This window comes from Aricia agestis, chromosome 7 (assembly GCF_905147365.1).
Source record: "Aricia agestis chromosome 7, ilAriAges1.1, whole genome shotgun sequence".
In the NCBI taxonomy this organism is placed as follows: domain Eukaryota; kingdom Metazoa; phylum Arthropoda; class Insecta; order Lepidoptera; family Lycaenidae; genus Aricia; species Aricia agestis.
In genome coordinates, this window is record NC_056412.1 from 11,588,162 (window position 1) to 11,603,287 (window position 15,126).

Genomic DNA, 15,126 nt, shown 5'->3' on the forward strand with positions numbered 1-15,126 from the left:
GATTATCATATATATTGGATCCGAGATCATTGAGTCAATGTTATTGGATAATGTATTATAGACATATGATTCATTTCTTCCTTGATCATAGATTTTTGACATTTGCTGAGAGATTGGATCCAATATGGTCATAGAAATAGGTGTTGCCAGTTATTTAATATAAAAAAGAGTTTTTAATTTCTTGTTCGTTTTATATGTTTCAAATAATGTAATGTAATTATTTTTCTAATTATATACTTGGATAATCTTGCTGAAATAACAAAAAACAAGCCATATTAAAAATGACGATGTCTTTTGACAAATCGAATTCTCTGAGATCTAGTAACCCTGACGTCAATACCTGTCAGCGTTAGCGCTCTCCATTGGCTATTTAAACCACATATGACGTAAAATTAGATCAATGAAATAATATGATAATGTAATATGCAGATATGATCAAATGATCATATACTATCATATAGTATATTGGATCCTATATATGATCATAGAAATGATCATATATAAATGATAATGTAATACCCCCTTAAATGAACGTGGCGTTCATTTATAGCCTTGTCGCACTTTAGTATTTAAGTAGGTTAACGGCATGTTAACGGTTTATTGACGCCCTTTAGAAAAAAAAAGACGCAAGTTGTGAGTTGTGAAATGCGAGTTGCGACTCTCTAATCTCCACTCATGAGTCATGACTCAACGGCTCTCAGCTCTGTGGATCGCAAGTCGCGATTATTGCTTTTTTTAATATTGAAGATTTTGGGACTGGGCAAAAAAACTAAGAAATAGTAAATATAGTTCATATTTAGTCTGTATTTCATTCGAAAATAATGAATCTGTGGCTATATGTGTCAGCTGTCAGTTGATTGTCATTTGTCACTTGTCAATTTTTAAAAGTCATGTTCTTGTCTTTGGAAATTGGACGTTCTAGAAAATTCGGGTTCAGTGAGAAATTCTATTAGGTCGATTACACACCAGTGTAAAACCGGCGTTCTTTGCGATTGACTTGCGATTGACTGATTAATTTGTCAGCCTAGTGAATATCTTTTTCTGACTGAAACAACGTGTTTTGTGCGATTGAAGTTATATTGCTCAGACGGTTTATAAGCGCCGAAAAATTGTGTTTTTTACACTAGAATGGCCGCAATGTCCGTAATTGGTATCGATTTCGGTAATGAATCTTGCTATATTGCTGTTGCTAAAGCAGGTGGCATAGAAACAATAGCTAACGATTACAGTCTTCGAGGTACTCCGTAAGTATTTTCCAATTATGGTATTCATTAATAGAAAAAGAATCCAATTAGTGCAAATTAAGCTCTTTGATTTATAGGTTTTCATAATCTCGACCACATCTTGAAATATTTCTAACCAATGTTACACATGACAGTAGTTTTCTTGAAGTGAAACATTAACAATTTTGATGTCTTTGAACTACTTTTCGTAGATGTTATTGTAGATGTATAGCTAATACCTTGGTGATTTGTATGATAGATTTCATTCTTTTAACGTTACTCAATCCTTCACAGAGCATGTGTTGCATTTTCACAAAAGAATCGTATACTGGGAGTTGCTGCAAAAAATCAGATGGTCACGAATATGAAAAACACCGTTTTTGGCTTCAAAAGGTTGTTAGGAAGAAAATTTTCTGATCCACATGTTCAAAAAGAATTAAAACACCTTCCATTCAAGGTTGAGCAAAGGCCCGATGGAGGAATTGGTATTAGGGTTAACTATCTCGGAGAAGATAATGTTTTTAGCCCTGAACAGGTTAGTTTTTGTATTGACTGTTATTGTTCATGATGATTATCGTTAATTAAATGAGCAATTTTATTTCTAATGTTACTTGTTACAGATAACAGCAATGCTGTTAACAAAGTTAAAAGATATTGCCGCTACAGCTTTACAGACACAAATCAATGACTGTGTGGTGTCTGTTCCAAGTTATTTTACAAATGCAGAAAGAAATGCACTCTTAGATGCTGCTGCCATAGCAGGTATACATACATTTATTTATATTTGCTAAACAATAATAATTTAATGTACTTACTTAAAAGTAGATTATAAATCTCATTCAATAATTAACCCTTTGATTGTTGATAACGAGACACAATAGAATTTCTATTGTGTCTCGGTCACCAGTGACCGTATAGGGCTTGATGAATTTAATGATACCTTTTTTCAAGAAACCCTTTCTTAAGGCTACAACTCTTATTTTGATATTTCAGGATTAAATGTTCTTCGTCTAATGAATGAAACAACTGCCACTGCTTTAGCTTATGGTATCTACAAACAAGATCTACCTGCTACAGAGGAAAAGCCTCGGAATGTCGTCTTTGTTGATTTTGGTCATGGTTCACTTCAGGTATTTAAAAATTATAGAGTATTTCAAATGTATTATTAGAAATCCAGATTTATTTTCACAATAATATTCATCCAAAAATTATCAAAACAATTTAAATGAGGTAAAATATTAAAGTAAAACATAAAAAATATTTTCAGGTTTCCGCATGTGCATTTAATAAGGGAAAATTACGGGTGCTGGCCACTTCCACTGACCCCTTCTGTGGCGGGAGAGATATTGATTTTGCCCTGGCCGAACACTTCTGTCAAGACATCCAGGCTAGATATAAATTAGATGCTAAAAAGAATCAACGGTAAGATATAAGTACCTTCTTTAGTCCTACTAATATTATGCCATTTGACAATGCTTAAAAAGTTGTAAAAGTGCAAATGCTTACTTTTTTTTTTCAAATTACATTTAAAGTGTTTATGGCAGAAATGTGGATATCTGCTCTGTGTTTACACAGTACACACAGAACAGATATCCACATCTCTATAGCTAATCTTATTATGTTGTACTCTTATGGTGTTTAAAATGTTTTGTTCCTTAAGATTATAAATGGATGTTCTTTTACTTCCAGAGCTTTTCTTCGTCTGCTACAAGAAGTTGAAAAACTGAAGAAGCAGATGTCTGCAAACAGTACGAAGCTGCCTCTGAACATTGAGTGCTTTATGGAGGACCGTGACGTATCAGGAGACATGCAGAGGTCGCAGATGGAACAGATTTGCAGTGATACCTTTTCCAGAGTTGAAAAAACTTTAAAAGCTATTTTACATAATGCTAGTAAGTTAATGACTGGAATATAAATATTATTACTTTTTTATTAAATATACAAAAGTAATTAATGTGGGCTTGTATTTCATAACTGTTAAGAATTTAATTTGCCACATCACTTCTGTTTTTCTTACCAAATAACAAAAAAAAATATTTATTTTTCTAAGTATATTTCCTAATTAGAGTATTAGATTAGAGTTGAAGCGTTAATACTGAGTTGCTTTAAAAATGCATTATATAATTAAAATTTCAGAACTGAGACCCGAAGATATAAGTGCAGTTGAAATTGTGGGTGGTTCTACTAGGATTCCAATGGTGAAGACACTTATCGAACAAGTGTTTGGCAAAACTGCTTCAACCACACTTAACCAGGTATGTTATAAGCATAATATGTTTTGAATATTTTTATAGTCAAAAATAAGTACAGTTACAAAATTTTTGGTTTGCTTGCATAATTTATTTGTATTTTGAAAAAGCATATCATGATAATATTATGGGTACTATACCATATTTTGGATTTTTTGTGAGATTTTGTAATGATCCTCCTTTGGGCTTTTTTTATTACGTCGTAAGCGTGAGCATAGTCAATCTTTTGTAGGACGAGGCGGTGTCGCGTGGCTGCGCGTTGCAGTGCGCTATGTTAAGCCCGGCGGTGCGTGTTCGTGAGTTTAGCGTGGTGGACGTGCAGCCCTACCCCGTGCGCCTCGCCTGGGACGCCGCACGTGGCGAGGACGGTGATATGGAGGTATGGTTACTTTTCTTCTTTTAAAATGACTCCTTAGTGAGTCTTTTGTTTATCATCGGAGAGAAAATTTGACGTGCTCTTATAATGGCAGCCCAGAGCTGTATGCAATATCAGGAGCCTATCAAATCGCAGCCAGTTATAAGTTTTCAGCACGCTTCCACTTAACCAACCGTTACACTAAATAGAATTCAATAAAATTTAACTTGTGTACTTAATTATTTATAGAGATATTACTTTTTATCCAGGTGTTCCCAGCTTTCCATGCTGCACCATTCTCGAAAATGCTTACTTTCTACAGAAAAGAACCATTCACTGTCAGTGCTTATTATTCTGATCAAATTCCGTACCCGGACAACTTCATTGGTAAGTCAACTTTTAATATTATAGAGGTTGGTTACGAATTTAAATATTTGGTAAAATCACTGGCACACTAAAAAGGATACATTTAAAGTTGTATTTCTACGATAGGTCAGTGGAACATCAAAGACGTACAACCTACCGCTGAGGGCGAGTCCCAGAAAGTGAAACTGAAAGTGCGCGTCAACATTCACGGCATAATCACCGTCGCGTCCGCTTCTCTAGTTGAGAAGAAACAGGATTCCACTCAAAACGAGAACGTAGAAATGGAGAACACCAACGAAAATGCCCAAAATCAGGACGCCCCAATGGAGACCAACGGTGGTTCTCAGGAACCGAACGGTCCTGAAAACCAAGAGGTGAGAGAAGACGAAGGGGATGGTCAACAAAAACAATCGTGGACACAGAGAGTAGGCCAGTGGTTCAGCGGGGTACGTGTCGGTAGTGCCTTGTGAAGTGTATGCTAGAAAGGAAAGAAGGCCTTTATTAGCACTGTGACTAAATAGATGACTCACTTTGTTTTGCACATAAGGGGTAGTCAATCTGGTAGAATTAAAAGTGCAAGTAAATTCTGATTTGAAAGGGGCTTTCTTACCTTTGCAGTTGTATGTGGTGTTTGCTGTCATAGATTGGTATTTTATGTGAATTGTTTGAGAGCGGCAGCAGACGCCACAGTGTTGACATTTTCCCCCACTCTCAGTTTGAGGTCCCATTTGCACGGTACTTTTCAGAGGCTTTAAACCTTATGAAGATACTTAAGTGATTTTGAAGTATACTCTGTGTCCACGCATGTTTTTGTTTACCCTGCAAGCTTTTTATTTTCTTGTAATATTATGTGTATATGATGTAATAATGTTTTTTTTATTGTTGATAGGTATTTTTTGTGCAAATGGGTCATTACATTATTTGGGATTAACATTTTATATTGCATATCCCAAATGGTGTAATGGTGGGGCTCCATCCCCATAAGTTTTGAACCCTTTCGCCTTATTTTCAGGAGGGTGACGATAAAAAGGATAAGTCCAAGGACAAGTCTAAAAAGGTTTTGGTGAAAACTATTGAGCTGCCTATTGATGCGAAAACTCATGGATTCTCGCAGCATGAACTTAATGGATACATGGAGCAAGAGGTAATTTTTTTATAATACTTTTTTGAAAACACAATTTTTTATGTATGTGTGTTATTGAAGGTTTAGGGTTAATATTAAACATAGCGCGCCTTTCAATCTTAATGTCAAATAAATTGTACAATAAAATATTTTGCAATTTTATTGTAGGTTTAGGTTTAGGGGCTGCCTGACTAGGTATGACTATACTATCAGAGAAGTTGATTCCTAGGCAGATGAAGGACCTAAGTAATTTAGTCGCGTTACGTCAAATCCATCCGACCGATCACAGCAAACATAGAATTGAAATAAGCCGACTAAATCCCGTAGGTCCGTCAACTGCCTATGATGGTAAATCCGTCACTTTGTTGACCAGTCCTGAAAACGACGAAAAATGTTTTTTTTTTAAAGAGGGTCAATGACCGCTACCACCTCAATTCGTGTACACTTTTGCTTTAAAATGTTGTGTGTTTGTGTGTGACTTATTCCACATAATAGTACCAGTCAACAAATCTATGAGTACCTAGATAACTGAATTAATACCTAGAAAACCGAAAAAAAATAAGGCGTAAATAAGCTCAAACTTTTGTAAAGTAAGCCTGGAATAATACAAATTATTATCTCCTAGTCACTAGATGACGCCCGCAACTCCGTTGCGCCAAAAATCGTTTGTCGCGCGAGAACCGTACATCTTCCCGGGATAAAAAGTATCCTATGTCCTTTCCCGGGGCTCAAAGTATATCCATACCAAATTTCAGCAAAATCGGTTCAGCGGTTTAAGCGTGAAGTGGTAACAGACAGACAGACACACTTTCGTATTTATAATATTAGTATGGAAGTATGAATATCTCGTTTAAATTGTGACAAATGTCATCTTAAATTTTCCATACCTTCGTTTCTAAATTCAGGGCAAAATGCAAGCCCAAGATCGTCAGGAGAAGGAGCGCGCGGACGCTCGTAACGCTCTCGAAGAGTATGTGTACGAGCTGCGGGGGAAGCTGTCCGAAGGTGAAATGTTGCATGACTTTGTTGCTGAGGACCAGCGGAACAAACTTGTCAACCATCTGGATGGCTTGGAACAGTGGCTCTACGACGAGGGTGAAGATCAAAATAGACAGGTATCTACAATTACTTATTATACACCGATGGTTAGGTGCGCTACCATATTTCATAGCAGAACTTTTTACATAATTAATAGAACAACGGAGATGAATATTAAAAACATCACGCTTCAACTCTGCCCCAGTGTGAGTTAAGCCTAAATGGTGAATACTATATCCGTAATGAACATACAAGTCAAGTCATGATCAGGTCTCTGGTTCAGAGACTATAATATTTTACTTTGACTATGATGATGATTTAACGTAAATGTAGCAACATACAATAGACAGCAAACACTGTCTATTGTATGTTGCTTCTTCACTGTTGAATGACATTTAAGCATTTAGTTTCCTATTTAATTTTAAGACTTATTTTTTTCCTCTGGAGATATTGTGAAATAAGTATTTTTTTTAATGTAAAGGAATATGATGTTACTCAAACCTAAAATTTTATTTTTCAGATTTACTGTGATAAACTAGCTGAATTGAGGACAGAGGGAGAACCAATCAAACAGCGCCGTCTGGAATTTGAACTGCGTCCTGGTGCACTAGACGAATTCTCACTTACTATCCAATTGTGTAATAAGGCTGTAGATCAGTATAAGTAAGTTTTCAATTGACTGCTTTACTGTTATTATCTATAAAATTTTAAACGACTTCAAAAAAAGGAGGTTATCAATTTGACACGTATGTAGGTATGTAATATTTCCAGAACTGCCCATCTTTCGTATATTATGTTAGTCTATATCAGCGTCTGAACAAATGTGCCAAATTTCAAAAGTGTATATATGTATGTTTTTATGTTTGTGTTCGCATATCTCTGGAACTACCATACCGATTTCAGAAATTCTTTTTTTGTTGTGCTAGGTATTGTTCAACTTAGGGAATAGTGCAAGTTTCATCAAAATTGGTTTAGTAGTTTTGAAGATAGGGAGTTTTAATTATTCTTAATTACGTACAATTTTGAAGTTGGTTGTATCTTTTTAAAATATTTTGAAAATCTTGATAATTACTAAATACTACTACAACACTAGACTTATTTGATCTGGTGTTAGCACGGAGCTCATACGAAGAGGAGCTGGCCTAAGCAACTGTGCACTGTGATTTTCAACTAGGTCCTGACGTCATCATTGTGGGCGGGGCTTAAGTCAGTACACTTTCAGCGTTTGTCAGGTGCACACGTAACGAGACTCCCAATAAATTGGTGTTTTATGATGAAGTATTATGTTTTACAATGTCGAAAACACTCAGACAGACGTTCTGATAATATAAATACCATAACATTTCATTTGGAAATAATTTTAAATGTAATTTAAATATAAAAGTTGTAGAACATTTCAGCTTTCAGCGTTAATTATACTACTTGACACTAGGTGGCCAAACCTTTGAAAGATAATACAGACGTAAATGCGTATAATTTTGCATAAGTTTATTACAATAATCATACTTGAATACTGAAAGCCGTTATACACTTAGTCTTAAACACATTTAATAGCTAAAACCGTGATTATATAGCTTTTATTATTTTATTACTTATAAACCGCCATCTGTCGTCACCTATGATAACTATTTGAAACGTAAAAAATATCCAAGGCCGTAGTACGTCCCATAATATTCAAGACAAAACGACATCTAGTGTAAGATAGTTGAACTACGTAGTAACATCAACATCGACCTAAGCTAGTAGTTTTGCTTTTAGCCGATAGATGAAATATTGAGAAGTGAGCGGAGCTTGACACCCCCTCACCCCGCAAATTGTCACGCGTCGTTTCATAAGGAAACTTGATTACAACACCTCCTCTTAGTATTAGCTCCGTGGGTGTTAGCTAGGTACTACTCAAGTACAGCTCCCAAAGTGATAATGCACATAGAAATTTTCGTAATTTTTCGGCAACGGTCGTATTTCCTAAACGTCGGAAGACGTCGCTGCAAGCGCTGTTTTTAAACTTAACTTTAAGAAAAACACAGCTTAGCAGCGAAGCAAGTTTTGCATGCGCATTATTAATTTGGTAGTGTGCAAATCACCTGTCTAAAACAGTACCCCAATTAAAAAAAATGAGTTTTTTTTTTAACAATGGAGGAAATAAAAGTTTTAACGTGTATTTTTTTTAATTACCTAGATCCGGCGACGCAAAGTACAGCCATCTCACCGAGGCGGACATCCGTGCTGTGTGCGACGCGGCTTCATCGGCGCTAAGCTGGCTGGAGAGCGCGCGGCAGGCGCTCGCGCACGCGCCCCTACACCTGCCCCCACCGCACACCGCGCAACAGCTGCGCCAGGAGAGACAGGTACAGGGCGTGCTTGTGAATAACCGTGTCTATGGTCTTCTACTGACGCTTAAACATTTTAAAACAATTTTTGATACAAAGGCAGCAGGACATACTTTCGAGTACGTCACTCGTTTATAATTTATAAATAACTTATATTAGAGCCAGTCCAAAGAGCGCGTTGCGTCAGCGTTGTGTCGACGCAACGCTGCCGTTGCGCTGTTTTACATACAAATAACCAAGGTCGCAAAGCACACATGACGGACAGCAGCCCCCGAGACGAAGCGGGAGGGGGTGTTGAGGTTAAGACTGCTTCGTAATAACGCTGCGATGACGAAGCCGCCGTGTGGCCGGCTATGCGTCAAAGGGCAGCGCTGCGTCGACGCAATACGCCGTGTGGACTGGCACTTACGGATTTTGACGCGGAGCATTTATTTTTTTATAAGTAATATGATCAATCTGTTCACGTCATTTTATGTATTTTTTCAGAACTTCGAGAACATTGTGAACCCGATCCTCAACAAACCCAAGCCCAAGGAGAAGACGCCGCCGCCCGCCCCCGCCCCCGCGCCCGCGCCCGCCGACGGACAGCCGCCCGCCGACCAGATGGATGTGGAGTGAACACTACAGTAACATCCACACACACACACGCCCATACTGCTGATACATCACAGACATAGATCAGGATAGATCTGCATGTGTATGTACTTCGCGTGCCATATCGCGTTCCGAAACGACGAGCAATGCTCGTCTTTCGAAAGTCGGTTCTTTAGTCTGCGCTCCACCGTTAACCTCAATCGGAATTTTAAAAATGCCTAAATGCCTAATTGAGCTGTGGAAGCTCGAATAAAAACGTTAGCCTAGAATCTAGATAATGGTAATTTTTTTATCATCCGTACGTAGGAAAAAAGTGGCACGCTCGTTCAACCATTCGTTCAACGTTCAAAGAGGTTAATACAAAATATGGGGGGACATGCGGTATCTATCTTGATCTATGTCTGTGTGATACATACTAAATTCTGCACCGGGCAACAACGGTCACCTAACGGAAAATTGTGATAAGCACACTACGAAATTTTTGTCAACCACGTATTTTTTGTGATTGTACTGAATTATAGGCTGGATTTGATTGAATTTTTATTGAAACAGGCCACATCATCAATCGAGAAATTTTTTTATTGTATTAATTTTAAGTATGGTCCACTAATATCCATTCATATAAATTCATTTGATAATATGGTATTTAAGATCGGTGCTTTAGGATCTAGGTGGTGACTCTAATGAAGCCCAATTTAAGAAAAACTTGAAAATAACGTAAAAGTTTGTTCTCGGATTATAATTTTTTAAATCTCGTTAAGTTGTACTTAATACATACGAGTATTTTGTATTCAAGCTACACTGATGTTGTCGAAATAATCCGCATTTAAATACTTTCACCCATAGTATTATTTAGTGAATTGGGTAGATAGCATGTTACAATACAGCTATAATAGATTACATATTATATGCTTACTGGTGGTTTGCCGGCTACAACTCAATATTTTTTGTTAATGGCGAATATGCTTTTATTTTGTTTTGTAATTTTTATAGCGTTTTACACACTATTTTATATATTATAACGCGCCTTTCTTTTGTACACCGAATGCAATGTAGATATTAGCGCTCACTTATTAAAATTTTATTACATATTTTTTTATGGTGGCTACATTTTTATGGCTCGCAAAAAATTAAACAAAATTTTGTTGGATTGGAATTTATTTTCTTTTTGGAGTATATCGTGTTATGTCGTGGTATTTTATCGCTAGTGTATTTAAATAATAAATTAGAATAAGGAACTGGAAACAAAGTTTTTAATTAACAAAATATATAGCAAAAGTTTACGAAAGTAGACCGCATTTAGCCTGTAGACTAAGCCTTAGTTTTACACAAACATTATTTTGTTGCATGTTTAAAATTATACTAAATAAATTGTAACACTATATTAAATTATTGATGATTTTTATTAATACAAATTAATGTTCGTGTAAACGACTTAACTCGTGCAATGATGTGGCTTCATAACAACAATCTCATCGCGCACTTGTAACCGATCGCACCTACTAAAGTGTGCAGTTCCTACAAATTAATCATAATAATCTGTTAATCTTTCATAATTCACGTTGTGTTTTACTGTCGTTGATCACTCGTTAAAAATTTAATTTAGGAACATTCCATTGCAAATTCGCGAGTGCTAAATAAAAAGTTATTGTAGCTGTTTCAACATTTGCAAGTACCTGTGCTCGAAAGCATAATGTTATACACTAAACGATCTTATAGCTTTTTGTGGTATTGTTTTATTTATCAATTCATACTGTTTCAACTGTGTTTTATGGTATAGCTTTATACCGATCGAATAACGAATTAATACCAATTTCTATGATGTCAGCACATGAAGTTAATAATTAGTAGTCTATAGTACATAGTACATGATACGTCCGTCTCTACATTCGCGCGGAACACTACTATTATTAAATTCTATGGTTAAACCATTTTAATTTTAGATGTGCATTCGTGATGTTAAAGCTTAGTAAAAATTATGATTTAACTAATTACACATTCGTTTCATTTCTCAAATCCTATATTTTTACCGATACCAGAGTCTAGCTAATATTTTCCTTTAAGTATTTAAAAATATTGTTAACAGTCATAATCCCACCAAAAACATACATGTTAATAGGGCCTAGGGGAGCCCAGCTCAAAGCGGCCATAGGAGGCAAAGCGGCCACCCTTAATATTTCGGTTGTTTATAAAGGCAGAGCAACGTTGCTGCTCTGGCGCATAGTGAATATACCGCCCAGCCCCGCTCCATGATGCGGTAGCAGTTGGGGAAGGCGCGAGCTTGTAGTGCCAAAAATATTGGAATTGCACGTTTTATTAAAAAAATGCAAGGTAAATTGTTCCTGTTTTAATTATTTTCTTGTATATTTGAATGCTTCTATTTTCCCGGCGTCGTTGCTTATCTATTTAGTTTTATCTGTGTTGTTTTTATTCTGGAGTATGATAACAAATGCGAAAGAAAATTATGTTTAGAACAGAACGGTTGCCAAAGGGCAAAGCGGACCGGGCAAAGCGGCCAATAGGCCGCTAAGCTAAATGATAGTTTTTATATGATAATTACTTTAAACTATTATTAGATGGTGAACAAACTTATCAAAAGAAAACTATCCATGGGAAGATACTACGATGGCGCGAGCTATTAAATATGTTCAACAAAATCGGGGTTCAGTCAAATTAGTAGAAAACAAACATGGTCATACTTTAAGGAGACATTTAAAAACAGGAATATATTGATAAAACAAAGTTTTACTATATTATGACTATATATTTTGACTGTTTTTATTTTAGAAGAGTTGATTATTTAAAAAAAATATATTGTGATTGTTGGAAGATAAACTCCTGTCAAGAAACCTCAGAAACCGGGCAGAAGCGATATAAGTAGCAGTTTACAGAATTGTTTGTGATAAATACCTATTTTTGAACTTTTTTGGCATTCATTTTATAAAAAATATATTTATTTAATAGAAAAAAAATATAATTTCGTGTGAACTGTTATAGCTTTGGTATGTATGTAACATCCCTTAGTCAGCCCCTTTCCTACCTATCCAGCATTTCCTTTGTCTAGCAGCTTCGGTTGCATTCCCAGTCCCATACTCTCCATCCAGTATCCATCCGCGCTAGACGTGTGCATCAAAAATCCAAAATTGTTTTTTTTAAAAAGCCAAAATCCTTGTGCGTTGTAACATTGGTGGCAGCGGTGGGATCTTAAAGGTCCCCGGAAAACGTCTTCCGAAAACTCTTCTAAATCCTCAGTATCCTAAATCTCCTATATCCAGTGAGAAGTGTTTCGTGAAAGTGCTAATTCCAATCAACCACAAGTCGAAAATTATTTTCTTAATTTTGCACACTATAAGTCTAGTAAATATTCGAACTTTAATCGTACAAGTTCATCGTGCATTTCGCCGAAGTAACCCGACCCGCCGAGCCTGACGACTACATCGAGATAAGCCGAGCTCCAGCCTAAACAACATGATAAGCAACTCCAACAATTTATTTATAAAAATACTCAATCGCAACAGCGACCGGAAAGACCGCGTATAATTAAGCCAAACCCCGGTAATTTTGTTAGTAACCAACCAGCCTTTAGATTCAGTCGTAATAATATGCAGTCGCGATCGCCACAACCTAATCAAACAAGCAGTGGGTCAGAGTCAGAAGTAATATGCAGATACTGCAAGGCACCCGGGCACACGCTTGAAGAATGTAGGAAGCGTCAATTTAATAATGAAAGATTTAGGCTCAATCAAAATCCTAGATCACAACGGGTGAATTTTATATCTGAACCTACCGAAATCGATTCTGCCGAAGATACTAACCCGACTGAAGGCTACGACACCGTCGATATCGGATCAAAAAACGCATAAGCGTCTCGTCCTGTTGCCGTACGGGACCTAAAAAACCTCAAACCGGCACAAAATTATACACTGTTTCCTCTAGAGTCACGCAACAGGGTAACCAGCCCCAAACTGAAGACTCCTTAAATGATAAAAATAAAAAACTATTCACTGTTTCCTCAAGAGTCACACAACAGGGTAACCAGCCCCAAACCGGAGACTCTTTAACTAGTAAATCATCCACTGTACCCTCTAGAGACACGCGACAGGGTAACCAGCCCCAAACTGAAGTCTCCTTTATTACTGATAATTCGCTGAATCAAAAAAATAAAATATTGTCAACATTCGAAATTACTAGCGACCCAAGCATTATGCTCTTACCTTATGTACTCGTCGAAACTTCTATATCCAAACTTCCTATATCCTTGCTTGTAGATTCAGGTTCATCCGTAAGCCTAATTAAACATTCCTGCCTACAAATTCATCCATCCCTTAAAAATTTATATAATATTATCCAACTCAAAGGCATTGACTCCTCAGAAAATCCTATTCTCACTAACGGACATTTTGAACTTAAGCTAAAACTCCAAAAATCCTCCGTATCACACATATTTCACGTTGCTGATAAAATCCATTTACCTTATGATGGTATTATCGGGTCAGATTTGCTGAATGCTCTTAACTGTAACATAGATTATAACAAAGACCTACTTTATATAGGAGAATCATCACTAAAACTAAATTTCAATGAACCGGCATATCTAATTCCACCCAGGACCGAACAAATTATCGAGTGCTCAGTATCAAATCCTGAAATAAAGGAAGGTTTAATTTTGGATCAAAAACTTTCAGATTCTTTATTAATAGCATTCTGTGTTGTTCGGGTAAAGCAAAATAATAGAATAAATTTATCCGTCGTTAATATCTCAGAAGGAAAAGTTACTTTAAATTCAAACCTTAATTTAAAAATAATACCTATGGAATCTAATGATCTAAACTACTGTCACACTGCTTCTGTAAATCATTTAAGAAGAGCTCACCTCCTAACTTCACAAAATGCACTGAAAAAGTTCTACAACAATTACGTATTGCACACCTTAACGAAGAAGAGGCTAATGCATTAATAGAGCTTTGTTCCGATTATTCAGACATATTTCACTTACCCGATGAAAATCTTACGTATACAAATGCTCTTAAACATGAAATTAAAACTACTACCGACGTCCCGATCCACACGAAAACTTACCGGTTTCCTGAGGTACATAAAGCAGAAGTCCGTAACCAGATCAATAAGATGCTGGATCAAAATATAATTGAACCATCTAATTCATCTTGGTCTTCCCCGATTTGGGTGGTACCAAAGAAGTTAGACGCGTCAAACGTTCAAAAGTGGAGAGTTGTAATAGACTACAGGAAGCTAAACGACGTGACTATTGGTGACACATATCCTATCCCTCAAATTACTGAAATCTTGGACCAACTGGGTCAAAGTACTTACTTTTCCACATTAGATTTAGCATCAGGTTTCCATCAGATCCTTTTAAATGAAGAAGATAAATCCAAAACTGCATTCACTATACCAGAAGGTCATTATATCAATTTCTAAGGATGCCGTTTGGACTGCAAAACGCACCGGCGACCTTCCAAAGACTAATGAATAACGCACTTTCTGGATTGCAAGGCTTACGTTGCTTTATTTATTTAGACGATATTATCTGTTATTCTCACGATTTGATATCACATATTAAAAATTTAGAACTCATTTTCCAAAGACTAAGAAAATTTAACCTGAAATTGCAACCCGATAAGTGCGAATTCCTGCGTCGTGAAGTTTCATATTTAGGCCACATTATCACAGAAGATGGCGTTAAGCCAAACCCGGATAAAATCGAATCTGTTGTTGAATTTCCTATCCCGCAAAGTCCTAAAGATATCAAATCCTTCCTCGGCTTAGTATCCTATTACCGAAGATTTATCCCAGATTTTTCAAAATTAGCTAAACCTCTAACCAACCT

At 36.4% G+C, this 15,126-nt stretch overlaps 1 protein-coding gene across 2 annotated transcripts; it reads left to right on the forward strand.

The window, feature by feature from the left end:
- Positions 1-910: 910 nt before the first annotated feature.
- Positions 911-11,272, forward strand: LOC121728830 (heat shock 70 kDa protein 4). 2 transcript variants are annotated; one of them, XM_042117134.1, is made up of 16 exons: positions 911-1,244; positions 1,518-1,758; positions 1,844-1,985; positions 2,217-2,353; positions 2,491-2,645; positions 2,913-3,115; positions 3,360-3,478; positions 3,705-3,851; positions 4,097-4,214; positions 4,320-4,639; positions 5,224-5,337; positions 6,222-6,431; positions 6,875-7,017; positions 8,534-8,702; positions 9,171-9,348; positions 9,691-11,272. In XM_042117134.1, exons 1-15 carry the CDS (start codon positions 1,129-1,131, stop codon positions 9,300-9,302), a joined length of 2,466 nt encoding a protein of 821 aa, XP_041973068.1. In that variant the 5' UTR covers positions 911-1,128; the 3' UTR covers positions 9,303-9,348; positions 9,691-11,272. The 2 variants fall into 2 exon arrangements, with proteins under 2 accessions (XP_041973068.1, XP_041973071.1); XM_042117137.1 differs by having other exon boundaries at positions 4,320-4,567; positions 5,206-5,337; positions 9,171-9,343; positions 9,690-11,272.
- The last annotated feature ends 3,854 nt before the right edge of the window (positions 11,273-15,126 follow it).

Excerpts from the sequence above, each read along its gene's own strand:
- LOC121728830 (XM_042117134.1), top strand. The coding sequence starts at position 1,129 with ATGGCCGCAATGTCCGTAATTGGTATCGATTTCGGTAATGAATCTTGC. Across the intron at positions 2,354-2,490 it reads TTGGTCATGGTTCACTTCAG|GTTTCCGCATGTGCATTTAA; the intron begins GTATTTAAAAAT and ends AAATATTTTCAG. Across the intron at positions 3,852-4,096 it reads GCGAGGACGGTGATATGGAG|GTGTTCCCAGCTTTCCATGC; the intron begins GTATGGTTACTT and ends CTTTTTATCCAG.